We start from the raw sequence: 25,344 nt of genomic DNA, 5'->3' as shown, positions 1-25,344 counted from the left end.
AGATCACACCACTGCACTCCAGCCTGGGCGACAGAGCAAGACTCCGTCTCAAAAAAAAAAAAAAGAAAAAAGAAAATCTTTGAATCCACCTATGACCTGTAACACCAGCCCCCAGCTTCGAATCGTTCAACCTTTCTGGACCAAACCAATGTATACCTCACATGTATTGACTGTTGTCTTACATCTCCCTAAAATGTGTCAAACCAAGCTATAACCCAACCACCTTGTACACATCTTCTCAGAAACTCTTGGTGCCTTGGACTGTGCCTTGGGCCACATTCACTTGTATTTGGCTCAGAATAAACCTCTTTAAATATTTTACAGAGTTTGGCTTTTTTCATCTATACCTATGTACCTCTGCATCTCATTACTGATCTGTATCCTTAATATCTTTTATTATGAGCCTATAAACATAAGTGTTTCTCTGAATTCTGTGAGCAGCTCGGTCAGAGGCATTTAAACCAGAGCAACTCCATCTTGAATAGGGGCTTGGTAAAACAAGGCTAAGACCTGCTGGACTACATTCCCAATAAGTTAAGGCATTCTTAGTCACAGGATGAGACAGGAGGCTGGCACAAGATACAGGTCATAAAGACCTTGCTGATAAAACAGGCTGCTGTAAACAAGCCCACTAAAACCCACCAAAACCAAGATGGCAATGAGAATGACCTCTAGTCATCCTCACTGCTACACTTCCACCAGTGCCATGACAGTTTATAAATGCCACAACAATGTCAGGAAGTCACCCTGTATGGTCAAAAAGGGGAGGCATTAATAACCCCTCCTTGTTTAAAATATACTCAAGAAATAACCAAAAAAAAAGAGTAGCCATTCTTTTATTCCTTTACTTTCTTTTTTTTCTTTTCTGAGACGGAGTCTCGCTTTGTCACCCAGCTGGGGTGCAGTGGCGAATCTTGGCTCATTGCAACCTCCACCTCCCGCCTCCCAGGTTCAAGCAATTCTCCCACCTCAGCCTCCTGAGTAGCTGGGACTACAGGTCCCTGCCACCACACCTGGATAATTTTTGTATTTTTAGTAGAGACAGGGTTTTGCCATGTTGGCCAGACTGGTCTCGAACTCTGGACCTCAAGTGATCCACCCACCTTGGCCTCCCAAAGTACTGGGATTACAGGCATGAGCCACCGCGCCCAGCCTTCCTTTACTTTCTTAATAAACTTGCTTTCACTTTGCATTGCGTACTCGCCCTGAATTCTTCCTTGTGCAAGATCCAGGAATGCTCTCTTTGGGTCTGGATGGGGACCCCTTTCCGGTAACAGCTCTAGAAAATTAACTGAACCCTAAAAGGGAGTCAGGAACTCTGGTTTATAGTTGGTTGGTCGGAAGTATAGGTCTCAGATGCAACACGGAGATAGAGAAAAAAGAAAAAGTACAGGTAGCTCTAACTTGTGATTGGCATCCGAAGTGGGGGCAATCTTATGGGACTGAGCCCTGAACCTGTGGAATCTGACGCCATCTCCAGGTAGAAGGTGTCAGAATTAAATTGAACTAGAAGACACCCAGTTTGTGTCCACTGGAGAACTGCTTGGTGTGTGGGGAGAAAACCCCACATACCTGGTCACAGAAATGTTCTGTGTTGAGTGTGAGAAAGAAAAAACAGTTTGGTCTTTCCTTTCAAATTCCCTGTTCTCAACGCATGGACCAGCACTCTCCCTTACCTTCTAGAAGTGCAACATACAGATGAAAAAAAGTCTCTCAAATAAAAGGAAAATCTGAATGAGAAAAAACACGAGGAGAAAATACAACAAATATGCCCCTGATACAGTTGGGATATTTCTCCCCTCCAAATAGCATGTTGACTTTTTTTTCTCTCTCTCTCTTTTCAGATAGGGTCCCCCTCTGTTGCCCAGGCTGGAGTGCAGTGACATTGTTTGGCTCACTGAAGCCTCAATCTCCCAGGCTCAAGTGATCTTCCCACCTCAGCCTCTCAAGTAGCTGGGACTACAGGTATGTGCCACCATGCCTGGCTAATTTTTTTCTCTTTTTTTTTCTTTTATAATAGAGATGGGGGTCTCACTACATTGCCCAGGCTGGTCTCAAACTCCTGGGCTCAAGCAATCTTCCTGTGTTGGCCTCCCAAAGTGCTGGGATTACAGGTGCAAGTCACCATGCCTGGCCGTGGCTAATTTTTTAAATTTGTTGCAGAGATAGGGGACACTATGTTGTCCAGGCTGGCCTCCAACTCCTCAGCTCAAGTGGCAATCCTCTTGCCTCAGCCTCCCAAAGTGCTAAGATTACAGGCATGAACCACCACACCCAGCCCACATGCTGAGATTTTGTCCCCAGTGTAGGAGGAGAACCTGGTGGGAGGTGTTTGGGTTGTCGGGGAGGATCTTGCAGGAAAAGCCTGGTGCCATTCTTTCAAGAATGAGTGAGTTCCCATTCTTAGTTCCTGCAAGATCTGGTTGTGAAAAGGAGCCTGGCTCCCCTACCTCTCTTTCTTGCTACTTCTCACCATGTGACAACCCTGCTCCCCTGTATTAGTCCATTTTCACACTGCTGATAAAGACATACCTCAGACTGGGAAGTTTACAAAAGAAAGAGGTTTATCGGACTTACAATTCCACGTGGCTGGGGAGGTCTCACAATCATGGTGGAAGGTGAAAGGCACATCTCACATGGTGGCAGACAAAAGAAGAGGGCTTGTGCAAGGAAACTCCCATTTATAAAACTATCAGATTTCATGAGACTTATTCATTATCCTGAGAACAACACAGGAAAACCCCCCCCATGATTCAATTACTTCCCACCAGGTCCCTCCCACAACACGTGGGAATTCAGGATGAGATCAAATTGCGTGGGGACACAGCCAAACCATATCATCCCCCATCTGCTTTCCACCATGAATGGAAGCTTCCCAAGGTCAAAAGCAGATACTGGCACCGTGCTTCTTATGCAGCCAGCAGAACCATGAGCCAAATAAACCTCTTTTCTTTATAAGTTACCCAGTCTCAGGTATTACTTATAGCAACATAAACAGATCAATATACCCTCTAATAATTGGGTTAACATGATAAAATTATATTTTCCTCTTTCCTACTATCCAAAACTTTACAATTAACTAGCTATTTTATTAAATACAATATGCTGACTTTTTTTTTTTTCTTTTGAGACAGAGTCTCGCTCAGCCGCCCAGGCTGGAGTGCAGTGGCGCTATCTTGGCTCACTGCAACCAGTGTATCCCAGTTTAAACAATTCTCCCGTCTCAGCCTCCCGAGTAGCTGGGATTACAGGCACTCACCATCATGCCTGTCTAATTTTTGTATTTTACTAGAGACGGGGTTTCACCATGTTGGCCAGGCTGGTCTTCAACTCCTGATCTCAGGTTATCTGCCTGCCTCAGCCTCCCAAAGTGCTAGGATTACAGGCGTGAGCCATTGCACCCGGCCGCGTTGACTTTTATGGCATAGAAAATGATTTCTTGTGCTCACTTCAGCGCACAAGCACTACATCTTTTTAAATGATTCCTTTTAAGACAACAAGCTTGAAGACTCTTGGAGAGTCTCAAAAATGTGTCACTAAACTAACCATCCATTACCTTTCTGTATTTTCCTAATTGCTGGGGCAAATATTGCAAGGGTTACCATCCCCAAACTGGGTGCCCATCTCCCCCCCAAGAAAATTATTTTTCAATGGCTGCAAAAACCACATAGGTTGCTTATTGTTTTTCTAGTCATCTCCCTCAGCTCCATCATATCCTGGATAAACTCGCCTACCAGAAGCAGCAAGACTGAAAATCTCTGTGGTCAGATTGTGGAGGGAAGAGGCACCAGGCTGGGTGGGGGAACAGGCTTGACCACAGTGATGTGCTGAGAGGGAGAGACCTTAGAAAGAATGAGGCTGCTGCAGGGACGTAATAGGTCTGTTAGAAATTGGTCGAGATTTCAGGTCAGAGGCCTGAGTTTCAGCTCTGACCCCGCGCTGCCTCAGTGACGTGCCTGGTCATCTACAGATCAGAATTGGACAACCGGAGTCTCATCCCAGCTGGAGGACATACAGAGGACACAGAAGGGCTTCACACCCTCTGACTACCCAATGTGTCAGGGCCTCAAAGGAAAAACCCATGGTTTTCTTTATCCTTCCCTTCCACAAAGGGACCAAAGGCACAGCCACATTTTCCTAGCGAGGATTTCAAGCTATATGACAATATCTGAATGGAAAACCCAGACATGTGGTCTGAAAACAGAAGAAGATATTTGAAAACAGGAGTGTGTTTAGGAGGTTGCTGCCTATGGTGGCAGGGAGTGGCTGGCTACTGCCCGACATCTCCTCACCAGCTGAGGCATCACCATCCTGCTTCCCTTCTCCCACTGGAAAATCCACATTCGATTTTCTGTTCTGAGTCCCTGAGAGAACCAAAACAAGTCTCTTCTCAGAGGACACTTCCTTCCAGGCTCCAGAGTCACAGGAGAAGAGCTCACAGATTCCCACCCGCCAAGACAATGAGAAGCTGTGTCCCTCCTCACACCAGGCACAACAGCCCCTTGGCAAGTCACACACCCATATGTGCTATGGAGGAAAGAATCCCAAGGGGGCGAATGCCTCAGGAAAAACCCTCAGTTTTCATCAAGCTCTTGTACACACAGCAACCCAGCAACCACCTCCGGGCTCTCCGGGCCAGCCTTGGCTCCAGGTCTAAACACCTGCTTCAGGGCCAGCAGTTTGTCCACTGGGGTCAGGAAAAAAATTCCCCACTGGCAGCTTAGCCATTCAGACTCCTTAACTTCTGCGTTACCCTAGAAGCAATTACCAGTGACCAGCATAGCAACTGAAGGATATATAATACCTGGGAGAAAACGCACCAACTAGGGCAGAATGATCACCTGTGCATCTGCCTCATCTTCATCCCAGCCCCTTGCCTGATGTGTCATTGGCACCCTCTGAGTGCATAACCACCAAGGAAATTTTCAGAATACCAACTCCCACAGAGGAAGCTGGTCAGTATGAAATCAGCCCACAGGGCTCCATCTCCACCGTCTCAGTTTCCACAAATTGTTTTAATCTAGAAACCACATCTACAGCCAAGGGCTAGCTGCTTCTCACGGAGGAGTCCACCTAGACCATCGGCAGCATGACCCTCACACCTGTCTGCTTCCCACAACCCTCACACACATCTCATCGACTGCCCACATTCCTACCTTCCTTCAGAACCTCCCCCTCCACAACTGCACGTTCTCACGCGGGGGAGGGCTGACTGCTTCCAGGCCCTGGGGGGATAGGAGAGTGGAGCTGTAATGAGCTCAGGCTTTGGAATCAGGACAGGCTTCAAATCCCAGCCTTGCTTCTGTTGGACCAGGAGAGTGTTAATCTCTGAACTTCGGGTTCCTCAGCTGTAAAACCTGCCTGGGGGGACCGAGACATTGTTGTGAGGATTAAATGTGATAATGTACTTAAGGCTGCTTGGCAGAAAACTTGGCGCAGAGTACGACCAGTCCCTGCCCTCAAGGAATTATGAATGTGGTCGAAGTTTTTGCCAGTTAACCCTATCCAGCACCGATCACTTACTTAATCCACTGACCAATCATAGGTCTCCTTTGCATTTGGTCTTCGCTTTGTGTTAAGAAGGTCGTGAGTTTTCTCTCTCCCACGCTTCCTGTGCTTCTCATAGGTAGCAGGGCACACACAGGGTGGAGAAGCTACACCAATAGTGACGGGCTGAAGGGGAGAGCATTCAGATGCACAAAATCACCCTGCTCCCCTGGAAATGGAGCTGAAACCCGAAACAAGTCTCCCTCCAAAGGTCAGAGGAAGGAGATGAAGAATCAAGATAAATATACCAATGCTATATATTCATTACAGGCAAACCACACGCCAGTTAGGCTGGCACCAGAGAGATGACCTAACCTAGCAGGCTGGGTACAATCAGTGAGCGGCACTACCAGTGGTCAGACATGGAGCTAAGTGGAAACCCTGAGGCCCTCTACTCTCTAGCTGCTGGTCTGCCAGACTGTGAGCAATCATGACGGGGGTAGGCATGTTATGCAGAAGAAGGGACATAACAGCCAGGAGAATAAAAGGTAGTAACAGTGAAGGTATCCTGGGCAGAGACACAGAGAGGTGCTTCTGCATCCCCTAGAAAGAGCCTGCAGTTGGCCACCACCCAACTCACTCACCTGTCATCAGTTTTCCCTTCCCCCTCCAGAGAATAATGACAAGAGGACATCCTGGGAGATGTGGCTTCATCCAATTTCTGACTTTTCTGAACCTAGCGATTCAGAGAGGGGTTCCAATCCTCAGTTTGGGTTCTGAACAATCACCACAACCAGTTTTGGGCAAGGGAGTTAGAAAGACATGTGAGTATTAATGCGAAGAGGCTGCCCCGTCAACTGCAGACTACACTATTCCCTGAGCTCAGAGGGCAACATGGCCAGCAAAAAAACTGTGCCGTCTTATGTTCAATAGTAGTTAAGATGATACTTTGCAGTTAGACCACTGAAAGAAAAGAGCAAGACTCCAGGCCTTCACCTCCCCACGCTTCCTTCCTGCTACACAGAACAGCAGAAAGTAGTTGCCTCGAGTACCACTTTGAGAGTGTCTCTCCCAAGCTCCAGAAACTATAGTAGCTCCCCATTGAATTGACTCCACTTTGCCTGGGAAGCACTTTGCATATAGGATCTCAATACCTGTTTGATGACTGAGTGATTCATTGAAATTCAAACTCTTTGGCATAAATCACCTTCGGTCTGTCAGCCTCACCACCTTCATTTTTCCACATTCCTCAACAAGATCATATTTGGTCATCCATCTCCATCTTCAAGCCAATACATCCAAACTGCTTTCACCTATAGGCATTTGTTACCCCTTCAAAACTCAGCTCTCTATAGGTCAGTGGTTGTCTAGGGCTGGGGGAATGGGATGGAGAGAGTGAAGGTGCTAGCTAAAAAGTATGAGTTTCAGCCAGGCACAGTGGCTCATGCCTGTAATCCCAGCACTCTGGGAGGCCAAGGTGGGCAGATCATGAAGTCAGGAGTTCAAGACCAGCCCGGCCAACATGGTGAAACCCCATCTCTACTAAAAATACAAAAATTAGCCGGGCTTGGTGGCACGCTTCTGTAATCCCAGCTACTCAGGAGGCTGAGGCAGGAGAATCACTTGAACCCAGGAGGCAGAGGCTGCAGTGAGCCGAGATTGAGCCACTGCACTCCAGCCTAGGTGACAGAGTGAGACTCCGTTTCAAAAAAAAAGAGTATGAGTTTCTTTGTGGGGCGACAAAAGTTTTTTGAAACCGACAGTGGTGATGGTTGTACATAGCTGTGAATATACTAAAAACCGTTGAATTATACTTTAAATAGGTGAATTGTATATTATATAAATTATATCCCAATAAAGCTGTTTTTAAAAACTCAGCTCTGTACTTATCTCCTTTCAGAAATTTTCCCACACTCATGAATAAAAAGAATTTCACTTTAAACAACAGAGAAAAAGGAATCATTTATTTACTCATTATTAATTCATCAACAAACATCTATAGATCTATAGATCACTGTAAGAGGTCAGGTACAGTGCTATGAAGATACAAAGATGAACACGATTGGTCTTGGAGTATTCCAGTGACTAATGGAAAGTTAGTAAGCCATGCTATCTTTACCATTTTTTCCACTTCTTCCTTCCTAGGGTTTAAGGAGAAGAAAGGGGTCTCCTAATCCTCTTCACATTTTCAACTTTGTGCAGGGAAAATCCGCAAACTTGAGCTTCAAGTCAGTGACAAGTAAAAAAAAAAAAAAAAAAAAAAAGAAACAAAAGGAAAAAAAGAAAACTAAACAAATAATGAAAAAACAAAAATTAAAAGAAATCCACAAGCTGTGGTCCTCTCGGCCACTTAACTTTTACCACATCAGACTGAATTTCATAGCAAGCCTGAAAGGTGTTTTTCTCTGCTTTGGAGAGGTAGATTTGGGGTGGGGAATGTGGAGACGTCATGCTGGGCCTGGTATGCTAATCCTCCCTAATCCAGGCCAGAGCAGAGCCATTTTCCAACCATCATTTCCAAATCCTGAATCATGTGAGCAGGCTCAGGTGCTGCTCCAGGACACGTGAGTATGTAACCTCATACTTTTAAGCAAACATCCATTCCATGTGAGAGACTCACAGAGTAATGAAATAAGCCTTCACCCTTGAACAGGAAGAGGAAGCTGGCAACACATTTTCACATGCACTACTCTTCAGACTTCCCATTAATCCACAGATATCCTCTTCTGCAAATGAAGAAGGTGAAGCTCATAGAGGTGAAGTGAAATGCTCAAGCTAATCTCCACAGCTAATCGATGACAGAACTTAAATGTATAGCTGTCTTCTGACATTAAGTCCAATGTTCCCTGCACTCCATTGCCTCTAAATGCCGATTCCTTTTTTTTTTTTTTTTTTTTTTTTTTTGGAAACGGAGTCTTGCTCTGTCACCCAAGCCGGAGTACAGAGGCGTGATCTCAGCTCACTGAAACCTTTGCCTTTGCCCACTGAGTTCAAGCAATTCTCATGCCTCAGCCTCCTAAGTAGCTGGGACTACAGGCACGCACTACCATGTCCAGCTAATTTTTGTATTTTTAGTAGGAACAGGGTTTTGCCATGTTGGCTAGGCTGGTCTCAAATTCCTCGACTCAAATTATCTGCCTCCTCAGCCTCCCAAAGTGCTGGGATTACAGGCATGAGCTACCACACCCTACCACCAGCTCCTTCTCAGGCCACTTGGTGGTATCTACAAGCACCTGTTCACTTGATTGCTTCTTTTCTTGGAAAGAAGCCTTTCATCTTCAAGGCCTAAAAATGATGGGGCTTTGTTTTACACATAATCCAAATAGATTCCAACAGAAGGCAGTACCACAGTAGCTAAGAGGAGATGTGAGTCACACAAATTTGAATTTGAATCCAGAGTCTGCTTTTTCAGATACATATGTCCTTGTTTGTTTTGTTTTGGTTTTTTGTTATTTTGGAAACGGAGTCTTGCTCTGTCGCCCAGGCTGGAGTGCAGTTGCAAGATCTCCGCTCACTGCAACCTCCACCTCCCAAGTTCAAGCAATTCTCCTGCCTCAGCCTCCCGAGTAGCTGGGACTACAGGCATCCACCACCACACCCGGCTAATTTTTGTATTTTTAGTAACGACAGTGTTTCACCGTGTTGCCCAAGTTGGTCACGAACTCCTGAGGCCCGCCTCAGCTTCCCAAAGTGCTAGGATTACACATGTGAGCCACTGCGCCCGGCCGATACATAGGTTCTTCTAATCCAAAAAGTCACCACTTAAAATAACCACCTGAACTACATCTAGGTGAAAATCCTGCCAAATTTTAAGGATATGTCCCCAAATCCAACAAAAATAAAGGTTCTACTACACACATAGACAACTCTTGAAACCACGAATACCTTCCTAAATCTAACCAAATCTACAGTCATCCCCATCCCAGCCAGCAATGCAGGACTTTTTTTCTTCATACACACACACACACACACACACACACACACACACACACACACACATATATATATAACATTTTAAGAGCTGGGGGTGGGGGTCTCACCATGTTTTCCAGGCTAAAGTGCAGTGGTTATGCACAGGCACCATTATAGCCTATTAAAGCCTTGAACTCTTGGGCTCATGTGATCCTCACACCACAACCCAAGTAGCTGGGAATACAGGCCATGCCATTGCACCCGGCTCTTTTTACCATATTTTGTCCTCAGTATATATGACAGAATGTCAAGATCAAAAGAAGGTCTCTTTTAGTTTCTTTTTTTTTTTTTTTTTTTTTTTTTTTTTTTTTTTTTTTTTTTTTTTTGAGACGGAGTCTTGCTCTGTCACCCAGGCTGGAGTGCAGTGGCCGGATCTCAGCTCACTGCAAGCTCCTCCTCTCGGGTTCACGCCATTCTCCTGCCTCAGCCTCCCAAGTAGCTGGGACTACAGGCACCCACCACTTCGCCCGGCTAGTTTTTTGTATTTTTTAGTAGAGACGGGGTTTCACCGTATTAGCCAGGATGGTCTCGATCTCCTGACCTCATGATCCGCCCGTCTCGGCCTCCCAAAGTGCTGGGATTACAGGCTTGAGCCACCGCGCCCGGCCCTCTTTTAGTTTCTTTTACATTTGAGGGAAAAGCCAATAAGCCATGACAAACTACTTTATTTATTTATTTATTTAAGACGAAGTTTCGCTCTTCTTGCCCAGGCTGGAGTGCAATGGCATGATCTTGGCTCACTGCAACCTCCACCTCCCAGGTTCAAGCAATTCTCCTGCCTTGGCCTCCCGAGTAGCTGGGATTGCAGGCACCCGCTACTACACCTGGCTAGTTTTTTGTATTTTTAGTAGAGACAGGTTTCACCATGTTGGCCAAGCTGGTCTCAAACTCCTGACCTCAGGTGACCCTCCCGCCTCACCTCAGGTGACCCTGCCGCCTCACCTCCCAAAGTGCTGGGATTACAGGCACGAGCCACCGCCCCGGCCTGACAAACTACTTTAGTTCAAGGTTAGCTCCCACCAAGTTTGCCCCATTTCCCTCTGCTCTGTGAAAAGGGTAGCAGGATGAAGTACCAAACAGAAGGAACTTCTATCCCCAGGGTCCACAAAATTCCATGGAACAAAGCTCTATATCTGCACCTGCAGAGGGAACCATGCTTAGTTATGGCAAACAGAAAAGAGAAACTCTGGAAGGTCCAAAACGCCCATCTTCTGCGTAACCAATCCTGCTCCTCAATCCCCACCCCACAGAGACACATGGCTCATCCTGTTTCTCCTGCCACTCTTCATATTGTTCCCCTCCGCCAGTCTTATGCACCCAACCTCATTCTTTTCCTGCTGTTTTCTACTACCCATCTGTATTTGTCATGGTGTCAGCCTCTTCCTTCAAGAAGTCTGCCTCTACTTCTCCAGAACTCTCTCTTTTCTAGTACACAGCACAGTATGTTTTTCAATGGCCCCCACAGGTCTTTTTTTTTTTTTTTGAGATATAGTCTCACTCTGTGGCCCAGGCTGGAGTGCAGTGGCATGATCTCAGCTCACTGCAGCCCCCGCACCCAGGTTCAAGTGATTCTCTTGCCTCAGCCTCCCAAGTAGTTGGGATTACAGGAGCCTGCCACTATGCCCAGCTAATTTTTGTACTTTTAATAGAGACAGGGTTTCACCATGTTGGCCAGGGTGGTCTCGAACTCCTGACCTCAAGTGATCCACACGCCTCGGCCTCCCAAAGTGATGGGATTACAGGCGTGAGCCACTGTGCCCAGGTGTTCATTTCTTATACAAGTGTCCTCTCATTTTCCTTCTCACGGTCTACAATCCCTTACTCTACCTATCCTTCCCCCACACCCTCCTCAACATCACCACTATTAGCTGTTACTAGACTGAGCTCATAGAAATAGTAAGTATTTACTGAATTGAAATCAATGTAATTGAACAACTTTGGAAAAGGAATTCCAGGGAAAGTGATCCAGTTGCTCCGCACAAGAACACAAATCCATTAAGAGACAGGGCCCTAGAGTCCCAAAGTAAATATGTAGGATTTGTGGTACCAATGAACAAGTGAGGACTCCCTGCCCTCCACCAGGCAAGGGGCTTGCCTCAGACACAACTCCCTGAAGCAGCAGTCCTGACCAGAGCTGTGCAGAGCTGCTCTATGGTGCCCTGCACCAATTCTCTACGTGAAGGAAGCTCAAACTTCTCCCATTACCCAGATGCCACATTGACCTAGGCAAAAAAGTAGCTGGCACAAACCACAGTCTTGTAGGTATCCATGTCTAAAGAATGATATGGTAGGAAATGTGACTCACTCAATGTCAATATTTCACTTCCACACAAGTGCGCCAGTTAAGGCAAGCCGGTGTGGCCAAACGTAAAATAAGATGGAAACGGAGTTCAGAAATATAAACCACTTAACTTCTTCTCTGGCCTTTTGCTATCTCCATCTGTAGAAAGGGAGCCATAGTAATACCTACCTCAGAGAGTTTGCGGTAGGGATGGAATCTGGAGGTACATGAAGTGCTCAACATAGTGGCCCGCATGGTAAGGGCTCGATAACTATTAGCTGCTCTTATTATTATTATTTATTTCGCTGTGGGGATCAAAGGAGATGGAATGCAGCGTGAAGCCCCACGTAAACGTGTCGTGCAACATGAAGCCCCTCACCCTGTGCTGGGGAGCGGGTGGCACGTGTGGAAACTGAAAGCCACCATCCCTGGGACCAGGCGCAGCGCCCGCCAGAAGCGCCTCTGGTGACGGGCTCCTACTCTCCCCCAGGACGTTTCCCCCAGGATGCCCCGAGGCCCTGGACGGCTCTGGAGAGGAAGGGAGGGAAGGGAAGGAGACGGATGGAATGGGGACGTACCTGCTTTCACTGCACTCCTTCCGCTCCCTCACCCTCAGCCACTTGCGGAGGAGGAAGCGTTTTCGGCGCGGGGACGCGCTGGGTGTGGAGCAGTTGGACCACGGGGTGTCTTCGTCGCTGGAGGGCGTGATCTCGATGGACGGCAGCTGCAGGAACTCTTTGCCGGGGGTCAAGACGCCGGGTAGGTCCCGGGCCAGCCCCGCCTCCAGGCTCTGCTCCTGTACGTTCTTCATGCGGCGCATCTTGAAGCGCCGGCGGCGAAGCGTGGGGGTCGACGAACTGGACCAGACCGGGCTGCCCTCAGCCGCGCCCTGCGGCTCCGGCACCTGCAGGGCGGGCAGCGGCCGGTTCTCCATCATGTTGGCCGCCGGCATGGGGGCCGTCGCCTCTGCGCTCGCCCTGCGCCCTCCGCCAGCGGCCTCGTTCGCGTCTCCCGCTGGCTGCTCCCCACCCTCGGCCCGCGGCACACTCCCCTCTCCAGGGGCCGGAGGACCAAGTTCCTTTCCCAGAGCACAGAGAGGAAGAGACGCGAGGAGACGCGGCGTGGCGCGCCGCCTCCCAGAGTCTAACTTTTCGGAGCGCGAGTCCTCCGGGCCGTCAGCCGCCGGCGAGGCCACCCTGGCGGGGCGGGAGCTGCCTGCCAGCCACCCGGTCGCCCTCCTGGGGCTCCCCTCGCGCGCCCGCTTGTTTTTCTTCCGCTGCGCTCCCTCGCTTGCTGCGTCTTTGCCTTAGCGGAACTCGGCAGCCCGGGGCCCCAGGGGGCGATGCAGCAAACTCTCAGCGGTTTGCGTTCAGCAGACCAGGTTGGGGAGCCGGCTTGGCGCTGCAGGGAGGTAGAGAGCAGGAGGAAGAGGCAGTGGTAGGAGGGAAAGGGGGAGAGAGAGAGAGGAAGCGAGACACTGGATAAAAACAAAAAAGGAGGAGGAGGAGCGGGGGCTGGGGGCGGGGTGGGGGGGACTATCCTGAATGGACTAGCACTGGCAGCGACCGCTAGTGTAACTGTACACGGATTCCCCCGGGGAGGGACTCTACCTCCAAGTAAAGGCTGCTCCAATCAGCCTGGTGAAATAGGATCACAAACCAAACTTTCTCAGGGCAATGATTGGCCAGGCAGCTCCCATTAGTCAAACTCGGCTATTTCCTTGGGGGTGGGGGTGCAGAGAAAGGGGAATCAATGAATTCAGTCCCTCACTCTCTCAGGCCACCCATGACACAGGGTTGAAGGAAAATGAGGAGACTTTTCAACTAGCTCTTGTCCCCTAAGAAAGGCACTTTGAATTATTTGGGGGTGTGGGTAGTGGCACTGCAGGCCGGAGTATAGTCAGAGGAGGAAAGCAAGGTTGCTGGAGGCTGCTTCCAAAATGACAAGCTGAGAAGAGAGGACAGTTCTCCCGTGGCGGCGTGAGCTGAGGACACCAGACATGACACACCAAGGAAAGACAGACAATAGGGTCTGAGAGACAAAGGACACAGGACCAGTAAGGACAATGGGGGCTGAACCCTGTACATGAGCCAGCTGCCAGTACTATAGCTGCGTCCTGAGCAAAGAATGAAATGAGGAGTGGGTGAGCAGCCGCAAAGCAATGCCTCCAACAGAGCCCCAGGGAGTTGAGTGTACCCCCCCTTACATTCCTGAGGGCTGATTCAGTTCTGCTCCAGTCTGCCGTGGACTGGGTCACAGAGTCCAGTATGTCCCCATGTCATGGAACCTAGGAAGTCTGGGTCAGTCCTGGTAGCATCCCAAGATGTGCTGAACCACACTCATTCTCTAGACCCAGGCCCTAAGAGATCATCAACCCTAGAACTGATCTGTCCTATTTAGGTGCTCTCTGTGGGCACTGAGTCTAACCCAGCCCAGCTCCTAAAGCAAGGCTGTAGCACCCATTCTCCTCCTTCATCCCTAGCCCAATGCATTTGTCTCTTGGGTCAGTAACTGTTTTGTCTTGTTTTGCTTTGTTTTGTTTTTAAGAAACAAAGTCTCACTCTGTTACCCAGGCTGGAGTGCCGTAGTGCAGTCATGGCTCACTGCAACCTTGAATTCCTGGGCTCAAGCTGTCCTCCCACCTGAGCCTCCTAAGCAGCTGGGAGTACAGGTGCACACCACCACACCCAGCTAAGTTTCATTTATTTTTGTAGATATGAGGTCTTGCTATTTGCACAGGCTGGTCTCAAACTCCTGGCCTCAAATGATCTGCCCGCCTTGGCCTCCCAAAGTGCTAAGATTACAGGCATGAGCCACCATACCCAGCCTGGTCAATAACTTTCAAAGAGATCATGAGAAGCACCCAAGAATATACCATGAAGTCCACAATCTGATCCACCCCTCTTTTCTGCCACTCTCAGAGTCCAGTTTCCATCTGGGAGCCAATGCCCAGCTTCCGTGCCAGGACAAAGGTCACATTTCACAAGTATCCTAAAGCTGAGGAAAATTCACACCCCTAAAGACCACAAGAATTCACTGCAAGTAAATACATCCCTGCAGTTCAGCAAGACATCAAGGGCTGACAGCTGGCTATGGGTCTACCAAGCTCTGCAATGACACTTGTCAAGTATGGAAAAGCTCAAGGCATGCTGACATTACACAACCTTTGAGAGGCTGGGAAACTGAGGGAAATACGTCTTCCTCAGGGAGAGAGATGGTGCGGCTGAAAAGCCAAGGCCAGGCCCACCCATAAATGACTCCCTGGAATGTCGGCCCCGTTTCTGAAATCCAGCCACTGGCCCTCTCAGGAGTGATTTGGTATCACTCTATTTTAACTCCCGGACATAGCACAGAGCGCAGAAACCCCTTCCCATCAAGTGTCAGGCCTGGCAAGGAGCAGGTCATCTCTTCCGGCTCCAGGGATGCTGAGGAGGCTGCGCTGTAATTCCAAACTTCAGGATCCAGAGCTAAGCCAAGTTCCACAGAGTTTGTTCACTCCCTTGTACTTCCTCCAAGGACGAGTGTTTTGCAGGGGATCTGATAACTTCCCAGTTCAAGGAACCTGCGTATTGGGTGGGCTCTTGACATAGAAGATGAGGGTCTCAGGAGCTTATGGGAAGAAAGGAAGCCAGGACACTACCATTCGCTTCGAGGCCAAAAAAACAAAAGGATGGTGCACAAGACAGGGGCAAGAAGATTCTATGGGCAACTTGGGAAGAGGGAGAAACAACAAGGGGGGAAGCTTTAAGTTTGTTCTGGGCACTCTGAATTTAAGTGTATACCTCTTACAAGGAAGAAAAGCCACCAGCTCTCTCTTCCCACACACTTCAGCCACTTTTCCCACCCACAGTAGATTCTGAACCTGAAATCCTATGAGATTTAATTTAAGCCTTGGGCACAGCAGTGGCTAAGAGTGATCATTTACATTTCACCTGGCCTGAGAGAAAACCTCCAAACAGGAATCTAAAATGTCTCGCTTGGGAAGCAGATACACAGAACTCTTAGCCTGAACACTGTCCTTACTCACTTGCACCTGCAGTCCCTTCTTTTTTTCAAGCCATAACCTTTTTGACCATTAAAACCCTGTTCAAAACACGTCCCCCAGCCCATTCCAGCTGTTTCTCTTGCCCATGGCTCTGGCAAGTAAGATAATAAATGAGGCACTGCTTTGAAATATGAAATGCCCTGCAGCTGTTAGCCATCATTACCATTAAGACTATAAGCTCCTTGAGGAAAGAATCAAGTTTCTCCTTCCTTTAATTCTCTCCAGTATCCTGTGCTTTTTATGTGTTTGGTGACCTCTACACTTTTGGAAAGAGCTTTCATACACCACACTGTGTCTTCCCAGCGGCCTTTACAATTGATGAAAGTGGGACAGAGAGATTCAGTAGTTTATCCAAGGTCACAGATAAATGACGATGGCTAATCAATGACAAGGCCAGAACTGGAACTCAGGTCTTCTGAAGCCAGTTTAGAGGCCTCCAAAAGTGTAGAGAAACAATTTCTCAAAGTAGCTGATGCCAACGTCAGAACCAAAGAGTTTCCATGCCCTGCATCAGAATCTCAGCGATTGCATTTGCTCCCCAAGTCTCCCCACTCCCATATTTCTTCTCTGCAATATTTGGCTCTCAGCAACCCCACAGTTCTCTGTGAAACTGGCCTCACCTTTGCCCCCATTCCCCGCTTCCCCAGACAGGTGGTAGCCAGAACAACCCAGCCTCCCCTCTCCCACCTGCAGCCAGGCCTCTGACTTTAAATGAAAGGAGGTCATATTACCAAGCAACTGTTGTTTATTCTCAGCTGCAAAGGCTCGCTTTGCCTACAGATACAAGACACCCAACACCTGTCTATTACTTCTGGAGACTCATAAACTATTATTATTATTCAATTTCCAGGAGAAAACTTAAGTGAAACATAGTAGCTTCCAGGCTAGATTTCTCCTGGGTACACATCCAAGTAAATGTGAACTGGAAGGCGCAGGCACCGCGGACACATTACTGCACCTGCTCCAGGATGCCAAGGCAAGGAACTCCCACGGACACAGGAACGTCTCCCCACAACACTGTTGTTGCAAGAAAGACAGTCCCCACTCTCAATGCTGGGACACAGAGTCTCTCCCTGACACAACATTCAGAATGGCCAATCCCAACGGTTGGCCCATTACAAGGGAAAGAAGCAGGCAGTAGGCATAGAAGAAGTGGAACTTGCGGCTGGCAGAAAACCTGGAAATACGGACAGAAACGTGGACAATGCTGAGAGCAATGTTAACTGTCTTCAAACACACAACGAAGGATGGCCAGATTTCACTCTGCAACTCTCATTTTGCTGCTGAGCAAGAGGAAATGCATTTCTGTAGAGTGCAGCATGGGGGATTTGGGATAGATGATAAACATTTACCGAGGGTAAGGCTGTTTAAGGACTGGCATGAATGACTAAGGCTGGGTAGAGAATGGCCTTCTCTGTAGATCTTTTAAAGGTAACTGGAGCCTAGTTAGAGGCGGTGGCAGGAAAGAGATGATCTCTTAAAGGCCCAGCCCACCCTACTACTGTGGGTCTCTAAGACCCAGATGGTTGCTTTTTAAAGTAGAAGCAATTCGCTTACACCTAAAACAAAGTCTGTTTGAGCTGACCTGTTACTGGCTCAATGGCATTTTGATCATCGGATGCTAAACCCTCCCTGAGACCTACAAACAGCTTTAATATCTTGCACTGATGAACTAGAAATACAGGGATCAATTACCAGGATGGTACTGAAGCAAGGAAGTGAGGGCTCGGGGAGGAAGACAGGAGAAAGAATTGGAGGGAATAACTTAAACTCTTCCCCGTGGTATCTCCTTCTGTTTCTTTCACGAGTCCTCCCTTCATTTCCCCAGGGAGGGGCTCACTACTTTAAGAAGGGTCAGGGGACGCTGCACTGAATTGGTGTAGTTAGAGAAGGAGTGTGGAGGAGGAGGCTGATGCTGGTTAAATACAACCTAAATCAAACCACCGTTGACCAACCACCACATCCAGCTTCTCCTTCCAAGGAAAAAGGGAGAAAATGCTTCAGGACGTGGATGGAGACTCAGTTTTGGAGAACAGAGCCCTGGGCAGTGCTCTCAACCTTGGGGAGTGCACAGGATCAGCTGTTTGCTTCCAACAGCCTTCACAGGGGCCAGGGTGAGCAATGACGTCACCTCGGGAGAAGGACTATCACCAGATAAGCCTCATTGGTGTAATTGCTCATCAAAAGGCTTCGGCGTCAAAGAAGAATGTTTTGCACAACATTTGGCTGCCCTTGTACTTGACACCAAGAATACCAAGGCACAGAAGGACATTATCTCTTGTCCTCTAAATCTTGCAAGAACTTATGTGCAAACCAGGGCTGAAAAAGACTCTCTGAGGTTGCCCCATCTGTCCTTGGCTGCCCATCCCAAGGAAAGCAGGTGGCATGTGCTGGAAATTCTGCTTTTGCTTTCCTCAGAAGCATTGCAAAATACCATCAGCCTATACTAATTACCAACTAGTGACTGAGTGTGCAGACCCAAAGTCAAGCCACCTGAGTTTTGTACCCGTTTCCATCACTTACTAGCAGTTTTATTGTGGCTAAGTTATTTAACTTCTCTGTAACTCAGTTTCCTCATCTGTACAATCAAGATAATAAATGGCATCTCCTTGCTGGAGTGATTGTAAGCGTTAGTGCTATGTAGGGCACTTAGAACAGAGTTTGGCACACAGTAAGTGCTCAATAAATGTTAGCCTTTGTTATGTGTAAGTTTCCCTTATAATACCCTTCATAAGAAACAGGACTATTCTTGTTGATTTTCAATGCAGTTTAATTCTACAAGTGGTTGTTAAGCTAGAGCACTGTGTAAGTCTCCCTGTTCAGGAAGCCCTTGGGATATAGCTAGATAAATAAGATACACATGGTGCATTGAAACACATGATCTCTTAAAGCAGAATTAATTAAGTGCAAAATACAAGTGCACAAGAGGTGTGAGTGGAAAGATTGATAAATTTTAACTAGAGGAAAAGAGGCAGTCTAAGCAGGTCCTATGGAAGAACTGGTATTTAAGTTAATGCTTCAAGTAGGAATTTCAATAAAAAAGAATAGGGCATTAGCAGTTGGAATAAAAGCAATGAGGAGTGAAAACTCACAGAGTGGTTTTGAAAATAGGAAAAGATAAGTCAGAGCATAGGGTAGGACATACACGATTAGGCAATGAGGCTGGACAAACAAGGGGTCGGATTGCAGTGTAGAAGGGTTTTGTTTTGTCTTGTTTTTAAATTAGAGACAGGGTCTTGCTATATTGCCCAGGCTTGTCTTGAACTTCTGGTCCAAAGGGATCCTCCTATCTCAGCCTTCCAAAGTGCTGGGATTACAGGTGTGAGCCACCACACCTAGCCTAGTGTTGAATTATAGATTTTATTATTTAGGCAAGGGATACTATTCAGATTGGTTTGGGTTTGGTGGTTTTCTTTTTTTTTTTTTTTTTGTGGTGTTGAGGGGGCTACATTACTAACCTGTATTTGGGAAGCATCAACTCTGGTGACAGCATGAAATTTGACATTTGAACTGGAGAAAAAAGCAAATAGGAACCATAAAAACCAATTAAGAGATTATCATTCAATCAGCCAATATTTTTGGAATATTGACCATATATATGAATGGCAAATAGTTCAGGTAAAAGATGGAGAAAATCTGAAATAGGGCAGGGGTAAAATGTGGAATGAGAGGAGATAGGCAAGGAAAAGGAGAAACCTCTGGAAGAAAACCAAGAAACAGCACTCACTGGGAAGCCGAGGGGAGAAAGGAGGCATTTATTGCATGGCTACACTAAGCCAGGCGCTGCGCTGAGTGCCTCACCCACAAAATCCCAGCTGACCCTTGCAACAACTCTGAGAAATAAATATCAAAAGTCCTATTTCAAGGTGATGGGAGATTTTACAAGGTGACTTGCCCAAGTTCACACAGCTAGTAGAAGATGAACACAAATTTAAACTAGGGTCTCTTTGCTTTAAAACTCATACTTTTAAAATTATACTACATTTCAAAGGGATAAATGTTACTATATCCTATAATGAAGTCAGGCAGAAGACAGACTGAGATAATTCCATTAAATTTTGTAATTAGGTCATTGATGACCTTTGAGACAACAATTTCAGTAGAGTGGTCAGAGAAGAAATGAGATTGCTATGGGTTAAAGAGTAGATAGGGAATGAATTAATGGAAGCTGCAAGATTAGACTGCCCTTTCTAGAAATTTGTCAGCAAAAGGAAGGAGGGATATCTATTCTCAAATAGTTTTTGAGCATTTACTATGTGTTAAACACCCTTCTAATGCCTAGAGTTAGACTGTGAAAAGTTACTTGTGGTTGGAGTGGGAGCAAAAGGAGACAGAAAGAGAAGAGGAGACAGGAGAGGAGTGGAGGCGAGGAGAGGAGAGGGAACATTTGGGGTTGGGGATAAGGTTTTTTTTCTTTTAATTTGTGTGTGTGTGTTTTATTGTTGGTAGATGTTATGTTTTAGAGGAACAAAATGTGACTGTATGATTATGCCATTTACAATGGAGTTCTGCCTATATCTGCTAAGAAAATTGGAGCTTCGTGGTGTACCTGGTAATCTAGCAAATCAATCAAAAAGTATTGAGTCTTCCCAGACTCTAAGCATACCATAATAGTGAGTAGTGTGAATTTTCTGAAAGTTTATGAAAAATGATTACTGCTTCCTACAAATATTTTTTGAATGCCTATCAAAGATGACTCTGGCCTCAGTTGCTTCAAATCTGGGGGAAGGGAGGAAGGAGCAGAAAACCAATCCAAGAACTACAGTTTGGTAAATTCACTTCAAGAGAAATGTGTACCAAATGCAATATGAAAACAGGGAGAAGAATCCTGATCCAGAGAGAATTTCACAGAGAAGACAGTTCTTAGTCAAGGTTTGAAGGTGAGCAGCGGCGTTTTCCATGTAGAACAAGGGGGCCATATTTCCAGCAGAAGACCCACATGTGCAGAGGCATAGAGACATAAAAGAAAGCATGGTTTGATCGCTTCTCGGCCTTTTGGCTGAGGTCAAGTGTAGGAAGCGTGGTGTGTTATTGGAATTGCAAAAATAACAGTTTGAAGCATAATGAATGTAATGAAAAAGTTTTTAAAACCTAGAAAACAGTTGCCTGGTTTGTTCTGATGGGACAGGATGTTTGCCAAACACCAGGGAGATATTAGCCTTTAAATGTCATGTCAAGCAAAAAATCGGAATTGCTTTGTTATGACACAGGAAGGAGCTGAAGAAGACTAGGCTCCATGGAGGATTTTCATTGGTGGCCCCTGTAACCCAGCTCTGGACAACCATTCCTACTGTACCCTGACAGGTTTATCTTTCTGCAAACAATGCATCTTGAGGGAGTAACTGTAAACTATTCACCCCTATGCAATTCTGCACTTGGCACAAACTCTTGCCTCAGTGAAATTCACACTGTGGGATGTTCTCACTTCTCAGAAATAGTCCGTTTCCTCTATCCTGCTGCGCTCCACCCCAGAGCTGCCCCTAGTGGCAAGCACCCCTGTTGTATCCACCCCCATCCCTCTCCTAGAAATGGAGACTCAGGACCACTGTGCTCACATTTTTGCCTCAATCCAGTGACTACATGGCATTTTAAACACTCTGAAATTGAGATTTAGGGATGAGTTACGCTAGGTAATCTACAAAGTCTTTTTGTAGATTTCAGGGTCTATCGACTGGAAAGGTCTACTTTGCTTCAGGCAATCCCGATGTAAGAAAATACAGATTTAAAAAATATCTGAATCTGGCATGATCCTTCGTATAATTCAAATCATTTGTTTTACAGAAAATATTTATTAAAATACATTGTTTCTTTACATGTATGAAATTTTAATTCAATGATAAACTTGAATAAGGCACACTCAGATGAGGAAGTCATCTGTTGCATAACTTTGGGTGTCCAAATAGACATGAAACATGTCACCTTTCCCAGAAAAAGAAACAACTTCATTTTCTATGCCGTCAACCACTCCCTGGATGTAAGCAGATACCTCTGGAAGACATATTAATTCTGTCTGACAGTTGGACATTTTTATAAGCAGTAAAAATACCACCTTCCTTAGGTGACAGATTTATAGACCTGGAAGAAGCATTAGCTATTTCATCCCATGCACATCCTTCTTCTACTCTATCTGACTCAGGTTCATAGATGAGAAACTGAGGCATAGGCAAGATAAATCTTAGACCAACATCACGAAGCTGAAGCTGAAACTGTTTTATGTAAATCAAACATCTTTCAGTCAAGCGCTACCTTCATGACTTCTAGTATTATTTTGAACATAATAATTTGACCTCTGAGAATAATTAAAAAACAAACTGCACAGAGGAGTCCTAACAGCCAGTCTGAATTTGTTGGCAAACATTCTGTGTGCATCTAATTCCCTCATAAGCCCACACAGAGCAAGAAGTTAATCAAACACAAATACCTCACTAGAACTAATCCCAACACATGGACGTGTAGATTTGCATAAAAGGTATAGAATGGTTACTGGCACTTGGGAAGGCCTTTTTGCTTTACATAAACAGGATACCTGTATGTGGGAAATTCCCCTAATACATTTTACTTGATTGATATACAACTTGGCAAGAACATCACTACTTACTAAAAGTGTGTCTGTAAACAATTAACTTACATGGTCTTGCCCTTTCACCTTAAAGCAAGTATGTGATACCTAGGACTTGAACCACATGAAAAATCTGCTTAGTCAGGTATAGATTAGAAATGTTTCAGTGTCCTAAAAATTTTCAGATTCACCTAAGATTTCATGAGCAAGGCACTATATTTTGTCATTTAAGTCTCATAATAATCCTTTGACGTGAGTGTCATTCCTTCCCATTGCAGTGATGAGGAAACTCAGGCTCAGAGAGATGAAGAACTGCAGAGGTCAGTACTTAAACCCAGGTATTCTGAATCCCAAACCAGTGTTTTCTCCACTTCACTGTTGCTCTCTTTTGACTTTCTATAAAATACACATTCGAACAGGTTCTCCCTGTCATCATTTGTGAAGACATGTAGCTGATTTGCAATTTGGCAAATTAATTAATTTGGAGTTGCAATTTGGCAAACCAATACCCTTTGTTCTTATTTAATTCAGTCAGTTTCTATTTGTTCCCTAAATTTCCGTGGGAGTTTGTATTGAATTCTAAATATTAAAGAGAAAAAAACACACTATCCCAAATATTTAGCAGAACTCCCTTGCAATAAATTATTATATTAGCAATACATTCTCTTCATGGCATGTTCAGGCCACATAATCAGTTTCTTATTTACCTTTAATAATGTAGGTATAGCTCTAATTTATAATTTTACCCAAGTGTCTCTAATATCTCTTACCTATTAAGTAGTCTACCTATAGATCCGAGATGAATCATCAGGGTTCGGTGAGTCCTGGTGCTTCCTGGCTCCTATTACCGAGGACTGCAGACTCAAGGCTCCAAGCAAGCACTTTGGACCACAGAGGAGAAAACTGCAGAGTCCAAGCCTCCACTATGTTCATTTGCTTAAAATGAGGTTTGCCATCCTCTGTTGAAATAGTAGCTTAGTAAACAATAAAAGACCTTTAAAAGTAGCCTTTCCGTGGTCTTAAGATTCTAATTTAGCTTCCACGGGTAGATCTAACTTGTTTCCAGAATGTAGTCAGGCAACGGTTTAAATCTTACTAGCCAGAGCAAAGTCTTCCTTTTTGAAGGCTTGTTCACATGATCATTCCGTGCAAGTTTACTACCTATGCAGGACCTTGGACCTTGGAACAAGGACACTGGGTTCCATTCCCACCATAATAAAATCTCCCCAGCTTAACTCAAAGAACAGCCAGTCAGCAGTCATTGGCCCCGTATGTCCTTCAGGCAGAGGCCCACTAGGGTACTGAAAATCTAGTCTGCTGCTTTGCTTCCTTTTTCTTGCTCCCTCTCTCTCTTTCTCTTTCTCTCTCTCATTTACACACACACACACACACACACACATAGAAATGCCCCTACTCCCTTCTTGCAACAGATAGTTTTTTTTGTTTTGTTTTGTTTTGTTGTTGTTGTTGTTTTAAGAGACCGGGTCTCTATCACCCAGGCTGGAGTGGAGTAGCACAATCATAGTTTACTGCAGCCTCAAACTCCTGGCCTCAAGCAATCCTCCTGCCTCAACCTACCAGGCTCTAGTCTAGCCTGGACTAGAGACATGTGCCACCACACCCGGCTAATTTTTATTATTTTTTGTAGAGACAGGGTCTGGCTATGTTGCCCAGGCTGGTCTTGAACTCCTGGTCCCAAGCAATCCTTTAGCCTTGGCCTCCCAAAGTGCTGGCAGTACAGGCATGAACCATGCCCAGCAGATGCTGTTAATCCAAAAATAAATGATGAGTTCCCTTCTGTGGAAGTGGTAAAGCCCAGAGTGAACCTATTGGGGACAGTATCACTATGAGTTTGAGACCAGATAACCTCTATGGTCACTTGCAAGTCTAAGATTCTAGAGCATTCCACAGTTCCCAGGTTCTATATATAGCAAGTCCCTGTCTGCTCTTGCTCTTCAAGTTGTCCTTTTACGATGTATTTTCTTTCTGTTCTCCTTTGAAAGTGTCCTCAATATTCATTTATTAATCAATCTTCACTAGCGTAAAAAAACCTCAAAGCAGTTTACCCGTACCTCTTTCCAATACATCATTTCCCACCTTGTATCACAATTAGCGATGTGCATTTTCCACACACCCTCAGACTGTGGCTGCCATCCACACAGGATTTATGTCCCATTCATTGTTGTTGTCTGTTACCGAGCTCACTGCTCCAGACTGAGCACTTACATTTATGCTCTATGTCTATGAATGAAATGTCTATGAATGAAAAAATGATGGTGGAGGGACAGGGGAGGACAAGGAACAGGGCCGGGAGGTTTGAAGAGGCACCAAGTACAATTATTTCCCAGCCTGCAAGTCCCTAGAAATTGCTCTTCTGCCATAATGCCCTTCTGGAGAGAAGAAAACTGAAGAATATCATCTGCTTCAGCTCTGCCATTTTCCTAGGGGCAGCTCTGACTGTGGTCACAATGTTCCTTAGATTATCATATCACACTAAGCCAACACCACAGAGGAGGTCTTGGGAGAAGTAACCTGGGACACTAATGCCTTTTGCCCAGAACATTCACTCCTGATTAACCAAAGTTCAGGTTTTTTTAGGTAAGGGTGTTTGGACTATGAATCATTGAGGAGCAATTAAAGGAAGGAACAAGAATGTATTTGGAAAAAACAGCTTATCTATCAACTCTTTTTTTTTTTTTTTTTTTTTTTTTTTGAGACGCAGTCTCGCTCTGTTGCCCAGGCTGGAGTGCAGTGGCCGGATCTCAGCTCACTGCAAGCTCCGCCTCCCGGGTTTATGCCATTCTCCTGCCTCAGCCTCCCGAGTAGCTGGGACTACAGGCGCCTGCCACCTCGCCCGGCTAGTTTTTTGTATTTTTAGTAGAGACGGGGTTTCACCATGTTCGCCAGGATGGTCTCGATCTCCTGACCTCGTGATCCGCCCGTCTCGGCCTCCCAAAGTGCTGGGATTACAGGCTTGAGCCACCGCGCCCGGCTCTCAAC

General features: G+C 46.1%; 2 protein-coding genes across 2 annotated transcripts in view; both read right to left on the bottom strand.

Annotated features, from left to right (window-relative positions):
- Positions 1-25,344, bottom strand: part of LOC112606835 (GRAM domain-containing protein 1B) — a 277,260-nt gene that overhangs the window by 190,198 nt on the left and 61,718 nt on the right. The window lies entirely within an intron of this gene.
- On the bottom strand, positions 7,424-13,148 carry LOC112606838. The gene is made up of 2 exons (XM_025357758.1): positions 12,319-13,148; positions 7,424-7,709 (listed from the first exon to the last, which is right to left on the bottom strand). Exons 1-2 carry the CDS (start codon positions 12,690-12,692, stop codon positions 7,676-7,678), a joined length of 408 nt encoding a protein of 135 aa, XP_025213543.1. The 5' UTR covers positions 12,693-13,148; the 3' UTR covers positions 7,424-7,675.

This window comes from Theropithecus gelada, chromosome 14, assembly GCF_003255815.1.
Source record: "Theropithecus gelada isolate Dixy chromosome 14, Tgel_1.0, whole genome shotgun sequence".
Lineage (NCBI taxonomy): Eukaryota > Metazoa > Chordata > Mammalia > Primates > Cercopithecidae > Theropithecus > Theropithecus gelada.
Note: the sequence above shows the minus strand (reverse complement) of the source record. Positions and strands in the feature narration are given on the sequence as shown.

Coding starts and splice junctions, on each gene's coding strand:
- LOC112606838 (XM_025357758.1), bottom strand. CDS start 12,692: ATGCCGGCGGCCAACATGATGGAGAACCGGCCGCTGCCCGCCCTGCAG. Junction 7,710..12,318: donor AAGGAGTGCAGTGAAAGCAG/GTACGTCCCCAT, acceptor ACTGACTTGAAG/CTCAAGTTTGCGGATTTTCC.